This window comes from Stigmatopora nigra, chromosome 13, assembly GCF_051989575.1.
Source record: "Stigmatopora nigra isolate UIUO_SnigA chromosome 13, RoL_Snig_1.1, whole genome shotgun sequence".
Classification (NCBI taxonomy): domain Eukaryota; kingdom Metazoa; phylum Chordata; class Actinopteri; order Syngnathiformes; family Syngnathidae; genus Stigmatopora; species Stigmatopora nigra.
The window spans coordinates 2,410,543-2,433,132 of record NC_135520.1 but is presented as its reverse complement, the minus strand read 5'-3'; the positions used below and the strand labels follow the sequence as shown (position 1 = coordinate 2,433,132).

Genomic DNA, 22,590 nt, shown 5'->3' with positions numbered 1-22,590 from the left:
ATGTTTATCAAATTACTCAGGTACAAGAAACATTTTTTTACTCAACCAAGCCCATAAATTTATGCATCAGTAAAAATGATACTGATGCCACACGGAAATCGGAGTCACTCCCTGTTCCTGACAACAAAAGAACCAGGAAACGGCATCACTTCTAAGAAAATAAGGCATATTTCCTGCAAAAAAAAACACACTATAAAACACCACTGTGAGCTAAAACTCATAAAATATCATTTCCGATGGTTTTATGACAATCGGATAGACTTTAACGATATGAAATAGAGGCCTTTTGCACTCCCAATAATGAAAAACTGGTCTAGTCAGTCTTTTGAGACACACCTGAAGGAATGCACAACCTTACAAAACTTCTTACAGCGTGTTGGAACAAGATCAACCCACACAACAACGTCACTACAAAATGTTGAACTGGAAGACTGAGGACACATAATAAAATAAATTGATACAAAGATACCGGGAAGTCAAATGTTTCATTCCAATTAGCCTCGAAAAACTGCATTGTTTTGTTTTTTTGTTTTTTACATTTGTCATGATGAGACTACTGTATTTTCCGGACTATAAGCCGCCATTTGTCATACTTTGGCTGTACATACAATGACTACACAAGTGAAACATGCCTGTTATGTCAATTTAGGCTAGTTATCTCCAAAAAAATGTCTATTAAATTCGTTATACTGCTTTTCACTCATGTTACTTACTAAAAAAATGTTCTTAGCATCTATTAAAATAAAAAATGAGCCTCCCAAAAATTTACTTTTCATCTGGTGCAACTTATACATTATATGTTAATCCTTAGACAACATAACAGCTTTCTTTTCCTTTTTAAACAAACACACCAGTCTAAATAAAGAGAATAATTGATTGAGAATTCCTTTTCTGGGTGTGCCCACACGTCAGTGAGGATGAATCAAACCAAAGAAACCAGAGTACCGCCCATTTTTTTTCTTTTTCATAGTACCAACTGGCCCAAAGAAGTAGAACCCAAAAGAAAACTTCTAAAAGCAAAGACGGGCTTCAACAAGTGAAAACTAATGCATTTAATAACAATACCTATATAAAACATCAAAACTGTATAAACACAAGCATTTTTCAAACAAAAATGGTCATAAATTACATACAGTGTAAACAATAGACGTAAATTATGGACAAAAATATTGCGAAAAGGCCACTCAGTAGTAAATAAAAGCGGAAACAAAGTACAGTATTACTCTTTACAACACTTTAATACAAAAATAATTCGTTTTACTATGGTTATTCAATCTAAATCTTATTTATGTATAAAAACTTGAAGATTTAGAGGGCGTTAAAGGTCAATCCCAAAAGTTTTATGCTTATAAATGTGTGAGGCAGATGAAAAGACGCCATCAAATAAAATGAAAACATTTGGAGGTTTGGCATGGTCCAGAAAGGAAAATTTTACGCAGAAACCACGTGGGCGTGCATTTGCGACCACATTCTCTCCAAAAAACACGGACTGAGTCATAGTCTCCATGCTGCTTCACCCCCAAATTGCCTCTCAAATTGCCCCTGAAAATGCTACGGGTGTTCAAAAAATAGATTCGGAGTACAACATCTTCTTGGTGGAAATAAACGATACAGTGGGTGCAATTGCACTCCCATCCACTAGTAAGCAGCAATAACTGCAAAGAGAAGTGTTGACCAAATTGTGTTCCGTTAAAAGAATTTAAAGCCAAAAAAACTAATGCTTATAGTTTAAATGTGGTGTTCCACTTATATAATGTTGCATTAATTATGTAACTTGAATAAATTATATATTTTTTGGCCTAATAATAGTTCGTATACCCAAGCTAATGTTATGATCATCGTTTTTTTATGTTTTGAATAACTATCTTTAAACATGTTTTTTTACCTCCATATTTTGAATACTGCATTTAAGCAACTTTTTTGCACTAAAAATGGAGAAAATTCTCATATGATGGTCATATGTTGTTCAAACTCAACAAAAAAAACATGTTTACTTTGTTAGCTTTAAGAAATAAATGGATGTAAATGTATTTTTAAGCCCATTTTGATGTTTTCTTTAAAAATAATATTCAAAAATCGCAATTATCGCCTCAAAAACATATCCTGATGACCTCATCCTATCATAAACAAACCACCAAACTACTTTGTGACCTTATATAAGGCATGTACCTCAAAATTCCAGACCATAAGAGCCAGTACTAGTCTTGTCAAATCTTCACCTGGAAAAATAAAAAAAAACCCAAAAAAACCCAAATAAAGATCAAGACTTGAACTCAATATACGCCGGGGCTGGAGATTGAGGCAGGTTCTCTTTAGTCTTGGACAAATGGTTGGACACCAGCAAGCTGCTCCCACTATTGGGAACAATTTCATGGGGGTGATGACTCCGGGTAAAAATCTCCCGGCAGCGTTTTCCCACCAAGTAGAACATCTCCAAAATGGAGAGAAGGACGCAAGCCAGGCTGGTAACCACCATAAAGATGGTGAAGATCCTTTTCTCAGTTGGCCTAGCGATGAAACAGTCTACCTGGTTAGGGCAAGGTTTTTGCGCACATTTGATGAGTAACGGGAAGTCGTAACCTTCGTAGATGTGGTAGAGAAGGTAAACAAAGGTAGTGTCCACGCAGATTTTGATGAACAGAGTCATGAAATAAGTCCACCAAAGTCCTCCTCGCTTCTTTTCCGTATTCTGGTAGAGTCGGGTGCAGTTTTCACCGCGCTTGAGGCGGTTTTTCCGTTCGCGGTCTTCCCGGTAGGCTACGTGGAGACCCACCATGAACGAAGGGCAGGTGACGAAGATGAGTTGCAAGGCCCAAAGCCTTACGTGGGAGATAGGGAAGAAATGGTCGTAGCAGACGTTGTGGCAACCTGGTTGAAGCGTGTTGCATTTGAAGTCCTTCTGCTCGTCGCCCCAGACCTTTTCGGCAGCTACTACGAAAACTAAAACCCTAAAGACGAAGACTACGGAGAGCCAGACTCGCCCGAATGAGGTGGAGTATTTGTTCGCCCCGATTAGGAGGCCCTGGAGGAAACCCCAGTTCATTTTGAGAAACTTGTTTCTTTATTCCTGAGGAGGGAAATGGAGATACTTTAAGTACTGACAAGAGAATTGTGTTTTTTTGTGGTCCAGTTTTTGGTTGGTAGGTAGGAGTTGGTTTTGTATTATTTCCTTGTAGTTTTAGGGTATTCAAATGTCATTTTATGTAGATTTTGGCTGATTTCCTATTGGTTTTTGGGGAATTTCCAGACTCTTTCTTTGCATTGGTTGCCTTAGGCTAATTTTGGATCATTTCCAGTCAAAATAAATTAGATATCTGGTGTTGCCAATACCAGCCAGTATTCCCGGTTTAATTAATTTTGATATTTATTGATATAAATGGCTAATATTTAAGATTTTTTTACAATCAAAAATAGTCAAAAGTAGTCTAGAGTCAATAGTTGAATGGATGTACCAAATATTATATATAAGATTTTAAAGTCCTTAAACTCACATGTACATATACCTTGGAATTATGGACCAAAACAGACCCCAGATCAGTTTTATTACAATATTGACATGAAAAAAAAATGAATCTATCTTTTAACCATTTAAAACTCACATATTTTACTATAGTTAATGAATTTGTCTATTCTGATCTCCGTACAAAATATACAGTAATCTTAAGATAACTAACAAATAATGAAACTGATTCATAATTGGGGAAATTAGCATAAAAATGTGACCTAAAACTAACAAATCTTTATTTCTATTATAACTCAGTTGCGTTCAGGGAACCCGTTCGTAGTGGTACGAATGAACGAAAACCAAACATTTACACAAAGTAGGCATATTTCGATAGTCGACGCGATTTTCTCGAGCCCACATGAAAGTTTAGGAAACCCAGGACAAAACCATATCAAATCCATTCGTTGTATTAAATATGATTTGCGTACTTACAGTGGAACGCAGAAGAGTAGAAAACCGATGAAGCTCACCGAAGGGGGAATCTGAACGCGCTTGGTAACTGGACCGACGAGTGGGAGGGTGGAGTCGATCCCCGATCCATCGCCGTGTCTTTACCAAAATCCACTACTGTTTAGACTGCTTTCCTGTCCAAGTGTTACATGACTAAACTATTTCACCATGTTACTACGATCTAATATATCTACTTTTTCCATATTCCGTCTCAAAGAGCGCTCCAAAACTGCTCATCCCCTTGTTTTCAACGCAAAAATTACCTCCATTAACAATTCAGGCAAGTTTACAACAACATAAAACACAACTCTTAAGTATTTTTTGTAATACAATGAGAAAAGAAAGTACTATAATGAGGATAATATCAATAAGAAGTCATTCCATAATAATGTTTCCTGGATTCCAATACTCAGGCAGATATTGTAGAGCGAAAAGACGCCCTCCGGTGGAGATTTGTTGTATTACATTATTTTAGAAGATTGGCTCTTGTGATTTTTTTTTAAAGCAAACACTAGTGCAGATTATTCCAATTGAATGCTAAACATGCACAAAATCCTGCACTAGTATATACTTGTCATTCAGTTAATTATGGTTTGTATTTCACTTTATTAATTATACATACATGGCCATCCCATTTTAATCAAGTCAAAATATGTGATGATGACAAGTCTCAATTATATTTAAACTGAATATACAGTAGGGGATTAATATATAACTAATATAATAAACATGTAGTTCTAAGTTCAATTGTTGTGATTTCTTTATTTTGAAAAATAACAAAATATTTACATGGCAAAATATTTGGGGTTGTTTTGTGGCTCCATTCAAACAAACACAAACAAACACAAACTGGAATATAATGTTGTGTTGCATTCAGGTGCATTCTCCACAATCTGAAATTAAAACTTTCTGCTTGGTTTTCCCATCTTTTGTCCCCTGAGCCTGCAAAAAAAAAAAAAACATTTCTTAGGCAAACAATTGCTGCCAACCTTCCGAGTCAAAAAGATTTGGACGTGCATCACTCACCTCCATTGCACGGACCACGTCAATCCCTTCCACCAGTTCTCCAAAAACCACATGTTTACCATCCAGCCAGTCTGTTTTGTCAGTGGTGATGAAAAACTGGGAACCATTGGTGTTGGTTCCAGAATTGGCCATAGAAAGCTGCCCTATAATGACCAGAAAAAAATAAACACTAAAACCACGAGAAGGCCCAACGGATGCGTTTTAAAGGAGAAACCTTTACCTGGAGCGGTGTGTTTGAGGACAAAGTTTTCATCGTCAAACTTGCGGCCGTATATAGACTTGCCGCCAGTGCCATTGTGGTTGGTGAAGTCACCGCCTTGACACATAAACTGTGGAATAATGCGATGGAAGCTGCTGCCTTTGTAGCCAAATCCTTTTTCGTGGGTGCACAGGCAACGGAAATTCTCTGTCGGATAAGTTTAGGTTTAGTTAGGTTCACGATGTGGTCAAAGAAAAATGTTGTGTATAAGCTACATTAGAAAAACTTGGACCGTCAATAGCATGCATGGTGTTTATGCATTTAGTTTTTGGGCAAATTATACAAAAAAGCTGTTAAAATGTTACATTACAGGTGCCTATTTTGCCAGTTATTAATTCCCTATGCTACTATTGCTTTAAATTATAATATTTGTTCAAATTTTCTCATCAATTAAAAAAAAACTGCCACCCAAAAATGCATTTCTTTGCTAGCCTTTACTCGGGTGCGACTTATATACCGAAATACGAATATACAAATTATTTTGGTTGCAGAAAATCCAATTCATTTGTATTGTATTTGTTTGTGATATATTTTGAAGATGTGCCACTTAAAGCTTTGCACATAGCAACAAACAAACCTGCTGTCATGGGAACAATATCAGCCCGAAGTAGGAAACGGAGTCTCCCTGCAGGTTTGTTGCCAATCTTAATGTCCATATAGACTTCTGGATTCATTCTCCCCTTTTTAGCAGGTGGCTCAGCCTGGAACAAAAAAAAAATAATGTTAAATAAGCTTCCATTCTTATTTTGAGACAAGTCATCCAACCTCTGGTGCAGCGGTTTTAGCCGCATCTCCCGTCGCCTCCGTCTCGGCTTCTTCTAAAGTTTTCCCCGAGAACTTTTTCAGCCAGTCGTCATCGGACCACACTAAAGAAAGACAATAAGGATGTAATCCAAAGCAAATCTAAGTTAAAGACAAGAGTCCTGTTTATTATAGTGCACTAACCTGGTCGAGAGGATCCCTCTTTGATTCTCATTGGCTTGGCAATGTTTACACGGACTGTCCGACCAAAAAGTTCTGATTCGTTCTGAAACAGACGGAAGGAATCGTAAAATAGCGTCCTTCTGTCTTGATAAAATGTTAAAATAAACTCACCATATTATCAATAGCTGCAGCTGCATCCTAAAAAACACAACCAAGTGAAAGTCATATTTACTACGAATGTAAACATATCAAAACGCCACATTATTCTGTTTATTTGATAATAAAAGATAACTATAGGACAGATCTGTTGATAAACAAGTGTAAGGACATACCTCTACTAGCTCAAACTCAACAAATGCAAATCCTCTGTGCTTTTCTGCAAATTAAGCATAACTGTAGTTTAGCCACCACAATTAAACTTGCAAACTCATCTAGTACAGAATACTGAATGATAACTATACCTGTCTCATAATCTAATGGTATTTGGATATCTGTGATGTCCCCAAAAGGTATAAAAGCAGCATGTAAGACTTTCTCGTCCACCTCCTCTGCCAGCCCACCTAAAAGTTGTCCAAAGAAGTACACAAATCACAATATTATTACACGAAACTCCTTTAATTTACCACCGATTCAGTGACATTTCCATTTTAAACTGAGACGACCCAATAGTTGATATTAGCTAGTTTCTACGCGATGAGTCTATTTGACGGCAATCCAAAATAATTTTCATCTTACGTGCACCATAAAAGGTTATTTTAATGATATGATCTTGGATTTTAAAAGCCTTAGTTAAAATTACTATGTTAAAATGGAACAAAAACTCACCGACATACAGCACTCGTTTGCTAGCCGCCATGTTGGAAAGGACCTCGCTTAAATTTTGACGCGCGCTCTCATTGGTGGAATGAACCGAATCGTGGTCAGCCAATCAAAAGGCGCTATAGCTTTACACGTAGAGGATAGCCTTGAAAATGAAGGCTAGACGCATATAGCTAGGGTGAACGACGTCAGCAATGCGCGGCCATCTTAAGGCAGACATCTCTGTCATAATAGTGTGTGTATGTGCAATGAATATTACTAAGAATATCACACAATTTTGCAGCCTTTTATCACTTTATTGAGCTTACCCCCAAAAACATAATTAGCCAAACCCCCAATTTCAAATCCATTGGAACACTTTCAATTACAGAAAAATGAAGAGGGCTATTTGAATGTCTTTTCTTGACACTTGCATGACTTCATAATGTTTAGTATGCAGATGATAAGATTTTTTTATAATAAATAATTATCAGTCACTTTCTTACAAATTATTTGAGTTTTTTTAAAAATTATTTTCTCCTTTATTTCTTTATTCTTCATTAAAACTGCTCTAAGCTTGTCTGGTTTTAGTGTAGAATCTCCCCTTCTCCCAAAGCAATTGTGACCTGCAACATACATAGAGCCAATTTGTCAGTATTTTTGGACATTATGGTATCATAACCGTTAAAATTACCTATTCAGGATGTTGTAGCCGGTCCGCTATTGGTCATGGTGCCTACTTTCTGAGTGGCATCTTTCTTTGCCTGGTGGGCCTGAAGTACTGCAACAGCTTCTTCAACCTGTTTCATAAAAACAAACAAAAAACAATTATAAAAGTAATAATAATTAATAGCAGAAACAAATCGCATAGTAGTGAATTCGCGATAATCGAGGGATTACTGTACCTTTGAACGCAACGATTCGTGAGATTCCAGCATGTGTAGCAGTTCCGAGTTGTCAATCTCGAGCAGCATGCCCGTAATCTTTCCCGCAAGGTTAGCGTGCATGGCCTGAATAAGCGGGAATAGACGCTCCCCTATTTGGAACAATGACGCAACATTAGGGAGAATAATCATGTTGAATGGAGAAACTCGGTTGCGTCCAGGTTGTTACCCAGCATCTGCTTCTGCTCCTGTGGCGGCGCGGAAGCCAGCATGGACGCCGTCAAGGGCTCCTGACCCTGAACATGCACGGCTGGTTGAGTCTGGAGTGGACAAATGAAACACAACCACATAAAGAAAAGGCATCACTTGAGATCTGACAGCTGCCAGTTTGGCTTTACCTGCTGTAAAGCGATAGGTTGCACCACCTGGGGATTAGGGTTGCGCACACCTGTGGCGTATTTGTAAGGTGGCATGGACCTGGGGCCCGGTACTCCCATGGAAGGACGGGGACCGACGGGTTGCCCGGAACCTGTCCAAAAAAAAGAAAAAAAAAATATCATTTTATCCATGTATTCTCAGTTGCCACTCAGGGCCAGTTTTAGTATAGGCAATGTGGGCAAGTGCATGGGGTGCTGTCGATTTGGGGGCGCACAAGAGCCATCCAATTTTTTTTTTTTACACATTTAATATATGATAGTACATATATAAGCACATACATATATAAGCACATACATATATAAGCACATATATACATATACATACACATACATATATAAGCACATATATACGTGCACATAGATGTACATGCATTCACAATTTGGCCAAGACCGATTCTGAGCCAAAATAGTCTCTTATTGAGTGGGTCAGTTTACCTCTTGGACCCTGCGTGTTGCTGTTTGGAGACATATGTCTCAGGTTGCCACGAGGACCCGGCTGGCGCAGTGAGTTGGGCATCCCCTGGAAACCGCCTAGGTTGGACCACAAAAACGAAGAAGTGTGATTGGCCCAATTTTACAAGGCTAAACTGGATTGAAAGTACATGTCAAATTCTTAAGATCTGTGTTGTATTATACCCACCTTGGCCCCTACCCCCTTGTTGCCACCGGGGATTGGGTCGCATTTGGGCCATCTGATTTGGTGCGTAGTATGTGGTTCTATTCTGGGCCTATAATTAGTAGAAGAGAATAATGCATAGTGAATTTCAATAGGCCTGCTTTTTTTAAAGGTGTATTCACACCAGGAAAATATCCATAGTTGGCTTTTTTTGGTTTGGAGCAAAATATATCTGGTCCAGTTTTTGTTTATTTTTCATATTGTAATTTTTGGATTGGACAAAATGCAGCATTCAATTCAATACTGTTATCCAAACTACATTTCCCATCATGCCCTTGGTTACAAAAGCCTGTTACGTAAAGAAACAGGTGTGTGATTTCCGCAAATAAAACGTAACATTCAAAATGAATTGGATTTGATGACTTTTCAAAACCTGGTGGATTTCCTTATTATAATTTTGACTTTGATTCTCATACCTGCGGCACAGTTGGCATAAAGTAACCACTGGTGGGCTGGAACTGATTGATGATGGCGTTAGCCGGCATGGCCCTCATGCCGGCTATGCGTTGCATGTACTGGTTGGTCAGATGAGCTTTCCGTTCCTCTTTGCGTTGAGCAAGCGCCACGTAGAGAGGTTTGGACCCGACGATGCGACCGTTCATCTCCGTGACGGCTTTAGTGGCCTCCTCGGGGGAGGAGAAGCAAACAAATCCGAAGCCCTTGGAGCGACCTTCCTCCACCATCACCTGATAAGACATTACTTATTGTAATATATATAAAAAACTATGTTTATTTGAGCTTTTTTTCTTAAAGGAAAACATCTTTTAATCATTTTTTATTTCAAAAGGAAACAAAATATTTTGTATCATGTACAATATTAAAATGGAAAACAGAAATATTATATATTTATTTTTTAGATTTTACAAAATGCTACTTGAACTAAAAATCAACAAATTGGAGTACAAAATTGAAATTATTGATTTAAAAAGGAGAAATTAGGAAATATAATATATACCTATACTCATTAGAGTTTAATCCTAAAACAGAAAGCCAGCATTCATGATATACTTTTTTGGGCCACATAAAATGATGCAGGGGGCCAGATTTGGCCCCCGTGCCGCCACTTTTGACACCAGTTATGTAAACAAAAACAACAACAAAATGAATCTCATCTTACCTTAGCACTCGTAATGGACCCGAATGGTGAAAACTCCTTCCTCAATTTTTCATCATCGATGGTGTCATCCAAATTCTTGATGTAAAGATTGACACCCTGAAAGGTCAAAGGTTAGAAGGCAGGCCATTTTTTTAGGGGGGACTATAAGTAAAATGGCCAACCTGATAGCGGCTAATTCGCTCTTGTTTCAACATCTCGAATTTGCGTTTCAGTTCGGCCTGTCGCTCCATTTTCTTTTGTGCTCGTCCAACAAAAACTGTCTTGCCGTTGAGATCTGAGCCGTTCATTTCCTCCACGGCCTAAAAATGAAGGTATAATCGATGAAAAATACACAACAGATACATTTAACGTAATTCCATGAGGTGAAACTACCTTGTTAGCGTCCTCGTGTTTCTCGTAGCTAACAAATCCAAATCCTCTAGATTTGCCAGAAGGATCTATCATCACCTTCACACTCAATGTTTTGCCTGTAGAAATCAAATCCCATTAATAAAGAACCAAAAAAATACAGTTCTGTATCAATAGTTATTTTTTATTCATTTTTTTTGAAGTATTAGCTCATTGGCTGCCATTGACTGTGTTGGATGTCCAATTTAGTTTAAGTGGGAGGGTTGGCAGTGATTTAATGGTGATTATTTAATGATTATTCAAGGCTGAGAAGAAAAATTACAAGTTTCAAGGACAGCTCAACTATGAAAAAGTGCAACTTATAGTCCAGAAAATACGGTTGCATGATTTTTACAATATTTGGCATGATGACAATATGACATAATCTCTTTTTATTGTCTGGAATAGATTTATAACTAACTTGTAACATGTAAATAAGTGAGAAATACTATTTTATTTTGATGATAAACATAACAGAGTACTATGAGATACATAAAAAAAATATATTCAATAAAGATTAACCCTGCAGCAAAATATGGAAAATAGAAATTAGGTCATAATTTGGCATTTTAAGGCATAAGAACATTCTACATTATTTATTTATGATTAAGATTTGGTTTCATTTACTCCGAAATGCGTGTTTTAGTGTATTCATGAGGTTTGTTTTGAATGTGAAGTCTTAGGTTTCATTTTCTAGTAAAGCCACTATGAGCATGTGGATTATCAAGTGCATCAAAATAATTGTTTTATATGTTTATATGTCCATTTTTTTTAATAAATCGAGATTATCTTGAGGTGTGTAATACATTTATTTTGACTTTACAAGAAATGTTTACTTTTACAATATCCATTATCCTCTTTTCTTTATAATATACATATCCTTTAATATCATTTTAATTAGAAATATGTTGTGCATTTATGACTAAAATCCATACCAATTTTAATGTAAAAATGACAATAGTTAAAGCTCCCCTTTGGAAATGATAAAAACACTTTCAGTTTCATTTTGCAGTAAAAACAACTCATAACTTACCAAGTAAATAATGTCAAAAAGAAGAGTTATTACAAATTAAACATTGTCTATACATTGAATATTGAACTAAATGCTACTTACAATATTTTACACTTTAAGCATATTTATTAATATTAGTTTTAGCATGGAATACAAAGACATACATTTCTGTTTATATTCATGTTTAGGTTTTATAAGATATTCTTTTATTCAGACAAAATATTTCCTCCCATTCAATAAAAGTAAAATGCTCTTACCTTGTTCATAGTTTGTGAAAACTGAAACAACAAACGGTCACGTCTTCTTAGAGTGTTAAAATCAGCTGATTAGGTCAGCAAACCTTCAAAATAAAAGTCCCCACCCACTTGAATGAAGGTTTAAGCTTTCAGCCATCTCTTACTCTTATTTTGGCAGCTGAATTTGATTTAAAAACATATTTTAGTCACTTTTATGGGTGTATTTGTATACTATATATGTTTTGCTATTATTTTAAAGTAACTTAGAGTGTAGAGCCATACTATGAATTTAAAAGTCAAAATATATACATGTAAATGAGTGCCTTTCAATTTTCTTTTTGTAATTTCACCACTTTTAAAGTAGAAAAAAATGAATATTTTTTAAAAATATTCTTATTCTCATGCCAATCAATGAGAGAATTCATTCTAAAAGAGTCTACTACTGCAAAAAATGAAGATTAAAATACTTCTAGATGTAATATCTCAGTTCTGTCATCAGTATTTTCCATATTTTAGCTCACAGGTTAACAAAGAACCAGATTCCCTCATCAAAACAACCACATGTGGCTCCTGAGCCATAAGTTCCCTACCCCTAGTGTATGTAAACAACACTAAATACTACATGGAACTTAAAAAAAACATCTAAAACATCTTACCATATTTATCAAAAAGCTCCTTGAGGTGCTCGTCATTCATTTCATCACCAAAGTTCTTAATGTAGACATTTGTGAATTCTTTGGCTTTGGCGCCAAGCTCGGCCTCGCGTTCCTTGCGAGATTTGAAGCGTCCTACAAACCTGATTGAGAAGAAAGAGCAACAACACTCTTTAAAAACAGCCCGGACATATCTGCTATCGTACCAGGATCCGATCCAATCCTATCAAAACACCTCCACTACACAAGATAAGTCAGCAATGACGAAAACATCCATGGCGGCGCTGTTAATAACATCGAAAACAGGCAAATACGTTGGCATGCTTGACATTGACAAGCACCTGTACCCTCTAGGTCCCCAAATGAGGATGATGATGAGGAATTGGATGAAGAAGGGTTGAGGAAGAGGGTCTGGCATGACAGAGGAAAGCTGAGGAGGACCAAATGTTCTTATATATACCTTGCTATGATGACCTCTCCCACTCTGCCATCCAGTATTGCATTCCTGCATTCGATCCATCACTAAAACACACAAGCGTGGTCATACACACAAACACACAGGCGGCTGACCAGCGGGGGGCCCTGTTGAGGCTGTGTTGGGGCCGTTTTTTGCTATAGGCAATGTGGGAGATCGCACAGGGTGCAATCTACTTGGAGGGTGCACCAAAATTTGAAATTGTACAGGTCCAGTGTAGTCAGGAATCTTTATGATTAATACAAGATATTATTTATCCCAAAATGTTTAAATTGGGAGTGCACTAGCAAGACTATAATATTTAGCACGCTGAATACAATACTGGAGGCTATATGAGGATATATGATTTTTTTTTAGATTTCTAGGTTCATAATTTGGAATTTTTTTTGTATCTAGAGACAAAATTTTCCCATTGAGGCTTATTTTAACCTAAATATTTGTATGTAGGGACATTTGTAAGTAGACATTTGTAAGTAGAGATATTTGTAAGTAGAGGGACCACAGTATATGCAATAAATATGTTATGCGCTTGAGGGATTTAACTTAACGTCAAACAGACTCACTTTTTAATACGCAACTCGATCAAGCACAACTATTTACAGTCGTGGTGGTCCCGCAGTACACCTTATTGGCCACTATAACATCATTAATTTATTATATTCCTGTGTTTGTACATTAAATGTGTAGTGTGTGTGTAAGAAGGTTGCCAGGACTGCTTTTGGCTGCAAAAAAAACAACTTTGCTGGTAGAGATGAGCAATTTAGTCGGTTATCAATTGGCAAAAACAAAGGATGCACTTATTAGTCATATTATTTTGTCACCTACTTTAAAAAAGCAGTAGACTTACTACACACAGATGCTCAACGGAAGCGTTAGGGGTTGCAAATTCCAAACTGAACACACCAGGTCGACGGATGCTACGTCACTCATGTTTTTAGGACACGTAAATTGATAAAAAAAAAAAATGAGACACTCACACCTTGCGGTCATTCAAAAGCATGCCGTTCATTTTCTCAATGGCACGGTCTGCGGCATCTTGCGTCTCAAAGTGGACAAAAGCGTAGCCTTTGGAGCCATTTTCATCACACACCACCTAGTGGAAAATGTCAGGTATTACACATTGGCTTCATATTTTTAAGTGATTTTTTTTTTGTTAACAAATACATTCATTTATCCATTTTTTTAGGAAATCGTTACATTTTGATTGGTTAGACATAATCCACTGTTAGAGAGGTAATTGTTTACCATGATTTTTTTAGCTGCCATTGACAGTAATACATGTCAAATTTGTTTTTTTTGGTTGAAAATGATCAGAATCCATTTTTTATTGTGATTTAGTTTTAGTGAATTTTTTCTACATGTGTGAAATTACTCTACCTTGCAGGATAAGATGTTTCCAAAGGCAGAGAAGGTGTCATACAGCGCTTTGTTATCAATAGACTTGTCAAGATTTTTGATGAAAACGTTGCCCACTCCAGACTTCCTAAGGGAGGGATCTCGTTGGGACCACATGATTCGGATCGGTTTTCCTTTCACCACATCAAAGTTCATGGTGTCCAAGGCTCGTTCAGCTGGTTCGGGGGAGAATAGGGGTACTTGTTTATATAGAAAACACTGGCTTGGGATGGCCACAAAAAAACGTTAGCTTTTTATTTTTAGCTTGGTGCTAACATTAGGATAAAATAATACACAAATACAAAGCTCAAATGTAAATTCAAACAAGAGACATTTTTGTAATTACATGGAAGACAAACCACGACCCAACCACGTTTGGTCGCCGGATGTTTGGTCGCCGGATGTTTGGTCGCCGGACGTTTGGTCGCCGGATGTTTGGTCGCCGGACGTTTGGTCGCCGGACATTAGTCATTTTCCCAAATGACTAAAAAAACTTGAATGTTTACTTTTTTCATGGTCAAACTGGGAAAACATCCAGTCACCCTACCCAGGTTTCTGATAAGACCCACAACCTCCAACTTGTGGTGAGAATCCGACATCTGCTCACATCCAAGACATTTTCTCAAGCCAAAACAGTTTCTGCTGTCCAGAGCTTAATTTTTTTTACTATTTCTGGGATTCCTAATTTGGGACAGTGCCCCAACATCAATGTGGTCGTATGGGCCTAACACGCTTTTGTTCAGTCACTCAACATTAACACGCAGAGGCCAGGCTGTCCAACAAAAAAAAAAGGAAAAGTGTCTGGTAAACAAAACAGGGCTGCCTTGCGTCTGCTGGCATCAGCAGTTTGGCTTCCAATTGTACTTCGCAAGCCGTACGTTCAGCGTGTGATGTCAAACTTGCCCTTTGACACTCCAATCTTACCTTAAAAAATAAAATAACCACTATTAAGGTGACTTGGGGGACAACCATTGAAAGGGAAACCATTATTTTAACCAAAATTCTCTTCAAACTCATTTCATCTCGTTATTTTATGTAACTTATTAAAGCACAGGCACTTTTTTTTGCAGCTTGGAGAGATGTTCTATATTTAGAGAGGGGTCCTCAGAGGTATGTGCTGGCATGGCGTCTGAGTGGAGAATTCTCCACCATTGATGAGGAGAGGCATACAAAAGTGTGTCAGAGAAGTTCCAGGCTGGAATGGCACAAAATTAATGTTAAAAAGCCTAACTATGAGTTTTCCAAGTCCATGTGGGATGGATAGAATGTGTGGCAATAACAACGTGGGTACTAAATTAGAAAATTATATTTATTTGTGTGTTTTTGGTGGAAATAAACAATAAGTGGGTACACTTGCATGCCGTGCAGTAGGTGGCAGCACACTGTCGACTTGTCATGGATTCTGCTGAAATAACTTCACAAAGAAGTGAGATTAAAATTGGGCATTTTGATCAAAAATCAAAAATTCCTTCAATAATTCTAAAGTTAAGACACTTAAAGTTTAAATGTGCAAATAAAAATGAGTGCTCTGCCTGAGTATTGTTATTTTGTTTATTTTTATGTTTGTGTTGCTTTGTAAAAACGACTGTTTTAACCTGCCATTTAAAAAAAAAAGTTAGTTAATGAGTTCTATAGATTTGTTGAGGTGTTTTTTTTTAATGAATGACTGGAAACTGTGTCAAATTTCTGGGATTATTTTTCTATTTTTTAATTTTTTTGTGACACCTCTTAAATTCAACAATTCTAAAGCTCACAAGCCTCCATTTTTCTTCCCCAACGCGCTTTCAAATGGGTCAAAAAGTCATGTTAGCATTTCTTTCCATACAGCAAACATGTGTCACGCAAACACGTGCTGTTTTTGCCTGGATTTGGTCGATGGCCACCACCCCCCATCTCCTATACGCTTGACAACAAATGGTGTCTTCTCAACCAGAGTCTCATCTTACACTCTAAGACCAAAACTTCTGTTCGTAAGCTGGTTGTAAGGGGATGGCTTTACCGCCTTTTGCTTATACAGACTGACTGGAGAGTAGATATGTTGGGACAGGTGTTCCCATGAATTACATGACACAATCTCAACAGTACACACACAATGTGACGACCACCTGACATTGTTGCTCAAGCTGGAATCATGACTGTCATATGATTTAAAAAAACACACATAAACAATTTGAGGGACATATAATATGGATACAGGGAATTGTGATGAATTATTTTAAGAAAAATATAAAAATTTGAGAATGCATTATATGTCTGTATAGGGGAATGAGATACATTATTTTAGAAAAACACACCATAAGAGACTAAGATGAATTATTTTAGGAAAAATAACTGATAATTTGCAGAATACATCATATGTCTATCTTTGTAGGGAATTAGATATATTATTTTATTATTTTAAGAAAAGAAATTAACGATTTGAGAATGCATTATATATCTATATATGGGAGAATGAGATGAATTATTTTTGTAAAACATATGGATATAAGGGACTAATATGAATTATTTTAGGCAAAAACACTAACAATTTGCAGAATACACTATATATCTATAACTTTATAGGAATGAGATCAATTATTTTAGAAGAACAGACAATTTGAGGAATACTGAGATAAAGTATTTTAGAAAAAAATACTACGAATTTAAGGAACATACCATATGGATAAAGGAGAATTTAATGAATTAATTTAGAAAAACACAAACAATTTGCATATTACATCATATGGATACTGTGATTATTTAAAAAAAACACACAAATAATGAAGTGTCAGTGATCTCAAAGCAGCAATATCAGACTTTTTGTGGTCAAAAGTTACATTTTATACAATAATGAGGTCAATGTTTATGTAGGTCAAACTAGTTTTAGAAGGTTATTTTGTTAATGAACTTTAAATGCCTTAGGGATGAAAATTCCACATGTTAATAATGGATGTTAGTTACTGTGTTATTAGACAAGAATGGGGGTGCTTTCTTACCATCAGCCGGTTGAGAGAAGTTGACATAAGCGTATCCCAAAGATCGGCGTGTGATCATGTCTCGGCAGACCCGAATTGACAGAACCGGTCCGGCTGGACTGAATTTCTCGTACAACATCGCCTCGGTGATGTCGGGGTGCAGGTCGCCCACATAAAGAGAAGCCATCGGATAACTCCCAGTCGCTGTGTTCATGTCTCAATTGACCAAATTCAGTGGACGTTTTTTTAGGACGAGCAATACTGGTCCAAAAAAATGAGGGATGGAGCAAGGAACCGCACCGCAAAAAATAAAAATAAAAAATAGGAAAAAATAATATTCTTTTTAAGACCTGTGGTCTTCTTTTTGTTTTTTGTTTTGTAATTTTACGATTTTTTTGTGCTTAATTTTAATACTTGGTTTGTTTTTATGGTTTTGTAATTTTATATTTTTTTAGGTATTTTTCAAAGTTTTTCGAGAAAGGTGAGTTGGACACTCACGGTGGTTTTGTGGCCGTGGAAAGAGAGTGCATGGGGGTAGTGTGGGTACTTTATACGCCGTGAGTCGTGCGTGTGTGGGGGGAAATGGTTGCAGGGTCAAACTTGGGGTAGGAGGAGATATTGATATCATATTGTTGCAACTAGATGCCGAAAGGGGGCGTAAGCGGCATAGGTAAGCAGTACTCATCTTAGAACAGTGAACTTCTCAGGTGTACTCTTTAAATTGAGTGATTATTCTTCACTAAAATACTAAATACTTGATAAAATCTGCAGAGATTTTTAAAATATCTTATCACAACCTGGTTTTAAGTGAATAGGAGTTAGTATGGATTTTTGTGAAATGTGTTCAGCATTCATAACATTTAAATTTATTATGTGTATGAAAAGCTAAGTTGGTTTGGAATTAAAGGCATTTGTATGTATTACAATGTACACGCTTAATTGAAGGGCTTTTGTTAATAACACTGACACAAAATGGCCAACATGTGATAACAGTGTATGGCATTGGATCATAGCTCACATGATACATCTAGCTTTATGTTACAAATGGCAGGGGGCAAAACATAGGCAGCATGTAAATATATATACTTAGAAGTTTACTATAAACATTAGGCCCATTAAAAGAATCTACATCTGACTATTATGATTTGGATGGAATATTTTCATAAAGTGTGCATCGCTATAATCACTGTCAAATAAACAGGTGTTCGAAATAGTGTTTAAAGTAATTACTGCATTAATTTTTTGCTCACATTTCCACAAACCAGTCCAGCAAATGTTAATACAAAGCTTTTTTATTAAAAAAAAAGAAGAAATCAACTTTTGTCACATTGAGAACCAGCCTATGCTGGTTATTATATCTGAATAAGAATACATAGACATTGTCATCTTCAAGATTTTAATTTAGTCTTCTTCGGCTTCCTCCTCACCTTCACCTTCATCCTCAGCAGTGGCGTCCTGATATTGTTGGTACTCAGAAACCAAATCATTCATGTTGCTTTCAGCTTCAGTGAACTCCATCTCGTCCATCCCTTCACCCGTGTACCAATGCAAGAAGGCTTTACGACGCAACATGGCCGTAAACTGCTCGGAAATACGCTTGAACATCTCCTGGATTGCTGTGGTGTTGCCAATGAACGTGACGGCCATTTTAAGGCCACGGGGTGGAATATCGCAGACGGCCGTCTTGACATTGTTGGGAATCCATTCCACAAAATAACTACTGTTCTTATTCTGGACGTTAAGCATTTGCTCGTCCACTTCCTTCATGGACATTCTCCCTCGGAACACTGTAGCGACGGTTAGATAGCGACCTTGACGTGGATCACACGCCGCCATCATGTTTTTAGCATCGAACGCCTGTTGTGTGAGTTCGGGGACGGTCAGGGCACGGTACTGCTGGCTCCCCCTGCTGGTTAAGGGAGCGAATCCGGGCATGAAGAAATGCAAACGTGGGAAAGGAACCATGTTGACGGCTAGCTTGCGGAGATCGGCGTTGAGCTGGCCAGGGAAACGTAAGCAAGTGGTAACCCCGCTCATGGTGGAGGACACTAAGTGGTTTAGGTCTCCGTAAGTGGGCGTGGTCAGTTTGAGAGTGCGGAAACAGATGTCGTAGAGGGCCTCGTTGTCGATGCAGTAGGTTTCGTCTGTATTTTCTACCAGTTGGTGGATGGAGAGGGTGGCGTTGTAGGGTTCTACCACGGTATCGGACACCTGGTGATAAAAACATGTTGTGGAGGTTAAAAAAAAATACATTCTACCATATATCACAATTACAAGTTCAATAGGAACATCATCAGGGACCCATACCACCCTTGGTCATAATCTGTTCCAGCTGCTGCCCTCTGGCAGACGCTATAGGTCTCACAAAGTAAGGACAAATAGGCTTAAGGACAGTTTTTTTCCCACATCTATCGGACTTTTTTTCTGAGAAAATGTACCTTATGGAGAAGCATTACCAATTTTGTCAGTTTCTGGGTATGATGACAATTAAGCTTTTATCGATGTTTTATCAATGATGATGACAAAGCCTATGTCAGATTATTATTATTATTAAATTAGTATGTATACCCCTAATATTTAGCAATACAAATCCATACTGGACCAAGATGGCTTACCTTGGGACTTGGCACGACGCTAAAGGTATTCATAATCCTGTCAGGGTACTCTTCACGGATCTTGCTGATGAGCAACGTGCCCATACCCGATCCGGTTCCGCCACCCAAAGCGTGGGTGAGCTGATACCCTTGCAGACAGTCGCAGTTCTCCGACTCTTTACGTACGACGTCCAGGACGGAATCCACTACTTCGGCTCCCTCGGTGTAGTGACCCTTGGCCCAGTTATTACCAGCACCGCTCTGACCTATTGAGAAATTGGTTAGCAATCAGGCTAACCTCCATTTCAAAGCTAATCACTTACCAAACACAAAATTGTCAGGTCGGAATATTTGTCCAAAGGGTCCGGATCTCACAGAGTCCATGGTGCCGGGTTCCAAGTCCACAAGAACAGCACGTGGCACATATTTGCCACCTTTATGGAAATAATGAAACATGTTAGCGAGATAGAGAAATATATAAGAGGAAAATTGTTAAATATACCTGTTGCCTCATTGTAATAAACATTTATTCTGTCTAACTGCAGTTCACTGTCTCCATGGTACGTCCCTGTTGGGTCAACGCCATGTTCGTCACTGATCACTTCCCAGAACTGGAAATACAAAATGGCAACATTTAAAATAAACATTACTATACTTATTGTAACTATACATTATACTTATTGTAACTAAGAATTGAAAAATTGATCTAATTTCTATATTGTACAACCAGATTGCAGTTGCTTTCCACAACTGAACATGTATTAATGTCTATTAAGTCTAAAAAATATATATTATATTCATAATTAGGCTTAAAAATGTATTATTCATGTGCATAAAAACAGTTTTTGCATGAAAAGGCCATTTTTGAATTAATTTTTCATGCAGTAATTCTCAGCTGTTAGTGATTTAACATTTAAGCGGAATATCAAGTCAATTTCCAAAAAAAATCCCAAAATGCATGCAAAAATATGACCTAAATTACCTTAGCACTAACATTTAAGCAGAATTTAAATGTTAAAAAGTGACAAAATACATTACCTTAGCATCAACAGTTGAGAATAAAAATAAAAAAAGACAAAATAAATTACCTTAGCAACAACATTTAAGCAAAATTAAGTCAATTTTCAATACCCAAATGCATGTAAATGTTTAAAAATGACTAGTAAATACATTACCTTAACACCAACAGTTAAGCAGAATATGAAGTTAATATCAAATACCCAAATGCATGTAAATTTAAAAAAAAACATTACCTTAGCACCAACATTTAAGCAGAATATGACGTCAGTATCAAATACCCAAACAAACAAACTGCCAAAAAAATGCATGTAAAAAATAATACCAATAAAAATAATAATAAAAATTACCTTAGCACCAATCTGGTTTCCACACTGGCCTGCCTGGATGTGAACGATTTCCCTCATTGTAGATAATTTAATATATAATATATATATATATATATAATCTATACAAATGTAACAACGTCTAATACTTGAGAGGATCTGAAATCAAATCCTGTCTTCTCCTCTTCTTCTTGCAGTAAGTATTACTATTTATGATTGCCAATTCTATTCTTTATTTTGACCCAGTGTATATGTTTCCTTACTCCTGCACCCCCAGAAGATCGCGGACCCCGTTGTCTCTGTAATAGAGATGCACGCAAGCACGTATTTGCGTGCACGAAAGTGACGTTTAACGTCGACTCTTTTCATGAACTCATGTCAGAGGCACTTTAAAGTAAGCATCGATCATATGTTTTTTTCGCCATTCATTAATACAGAGGCTAATTAAAACATTACAGCATGCAATTAGTCATCAAACGTCAAACAACGTTGAAATCTGTTTGTCTATGTCATGTATGTCATCAATTAAAAATATCGTGTGTGTGACGTCACATCAGATGAAAACAACCATTACTATTCATTATATCGATAATTACGTTTTCTGCATAAAATAAGTGAAAGTTGAAACCACAGCTGGTATTTTTATATATATAAAATATCCCATAAGTCAAGAATATCCAAAAATGTTCACTAATTTAAGTGAATCTGCCCCTTCTGTGTTGATTTATTTTAAATATGTTTTGTTTAATCATTTAGTGGCTGTGCAATATACATTTCAGGGTATTTTTAACTATAAAAATCAAACATAATCTGCTCTCCACCATCAGATACATAAAAAAAATACCTGGCCTGATTATTTATTAAAATTAGTACACTATTTTAAGCCACTATTACATTTTGCATCGTTTGAATATTAAAAACGTGCCTAAATATAAAAAATACTACTTAAAAATTGATTTACTTGAAATATATTGTTCATAAAACCTAAATAATCGTGTTTTAAGATTAAATGCATGCTTGTAATTGCATATAAAAGTTGATAAAGTAAAAAATATATGACACTGAATCATTTATATTATGATTCTTGTATGTATTGACTAGTTTTTAATGCATTGACTAGTTTATATACTTTACTACACAAAGAAAATGAATGACGTTTTAAAAATAAGTTATTTTTAAAACTTGTTAAATAAAACCTCAATAAAATGCTTCAAGTGTTCAATATCAACATGTATTTCTACTGCAATACTTTATATAGCTGCTGTGATACAATACTAATTATTTTTAGTTAAGTTATGTCAGTGTTATGTCAGCAAAAATGATATATTAGGGACACTCACTTATACCTTTTAGACGTATACTTCAAAAACGTCAAAAATATATTAATACGTCTTCTGGGTAAATACGTTTTGACTTCTTGGGCTTGCCATATAGTATCCATTGAGCGCGTGCACGATTCAAAGCT

General features: G+C 36.7%; 4 protein-coding genes across 4 annotated transcripts; all 4 read right to left on the bottom strand.

Moving 5' to 3' along the window:
- Positions 1-1,028: 1,028 nt before the first annotated feature.
- gjb10 (gap junction protein beta 10) lies at positions 1,029-4,101 on the bottom strand. The gene is made up of 2 exons (XM_077731851.1): positions 3,938-4,101; positions 1,029-3,067 (listed from the first exon to the last, which is right to left on the bottom strand). Exon 2 carries the CDS (start codon positions 3,041-3,043, stop codon positions 2,261-2,263), a length of 783 nt encoding a protein of 260 aa, XP_077587977.1. The 5' UTR covers positions 3,044-3,067; positions 3,938-4,101; the 3' UTR covers positions 1,029-2,260.
- Positions 4,102-4,697: 596 nt separating this feature from the next.
- ppie (peptidylprolyl isomerase E (cyclophilin E)) lies at positions 4,698-7,088 on the bottom strand. The gene is made up of 10 exons (XM_077730974.1): positions 6,990-7,088; positions 6,626-6,724; positions 6,497-6,540; positions 6,336-6,362; positions 6,186-6,267; positions 6,006-6,106; positions 5,818-5,941; positions 5,202-5,387; positions 4,982-5,124; positions 4,698-4,897 (listed from the first exon to the last, which is right to left on the bottom strand). Exons 1-10 carry the CDS (start codon positions 7,018-7,020, stop codon positions 4,829-4,831), a joined length of 906 nt encoding a protein of 301 aa, XP_077587100.1. The 5' UTR covers positions 7,021-7,088; the 3' UTR covers positions 4,698-4,828.
- Positions 7,089-7,258: 170 nt separating this feature from the next.
- Positions 7,259-17,726, bottom strand: pabpc4 (poly(A) binding protein, cytoplasmic 4 (inducible form)). Its single transcript, XM_077731705.1, has 15 exons — positions 17,210-17,726; positions 14,217-14,410; positions 13,817-13,932; positions 12,368-12,507; positions 10,449-10,543; positions 10,238-10,375; positions 10,077-10,172; positions 9,376-9,645; positions 8,924-9,011; positions 8,719-8,814; positions 8,245-8,375; positions 8,076-8,166; positions 7,868-7,998; positions 7,657-7,762; positions 7,259-7,588 (listed from the first exon to the last, which is right to left on the bottom strand). The coding sequence occupies exons 1-14, from the start codon at positions 17,400-17,402 to the stop codon at positions 7,661-7,663; spliced, it is 1,881 nt and encodes a 626-aa protein (XP_077587831.1). The 5' UTR covers positions 17,403-17,726; the 3' UTR covers positions 7,259-7,588; positions 7,657-7,660.
- Positions 17,727-18,462: 736 nt separating this feature from the next.
- LOC144206558 (tubulin beta-4B chain-like) lies at positions 18,463-21,426 on the bottom strand. Its single transcript, XM_077731588.1, has 5 exons — positions 21,150-21,426; positions 20,285-20,393; positions 20,106-20,216; positions 19,804-20,048; positions 18,463-19,399 (listed from the first exon to the last, which is right to left on the bottom strand). Exons 1-5 carry the CDS (start codon positions 21,204-21,206, stop codon positions 18,590-18,592), a joined length of 1,332 nt encoding a protein of 443 aa, XP_077587714.1. The 5' UTR covers positions 21,207-21,426; the 3' UTR covers positions 18,463-18,589.
- Between the last annotated feature and the right edge of the window lie 1,164 nt (positions 21,427-22,590).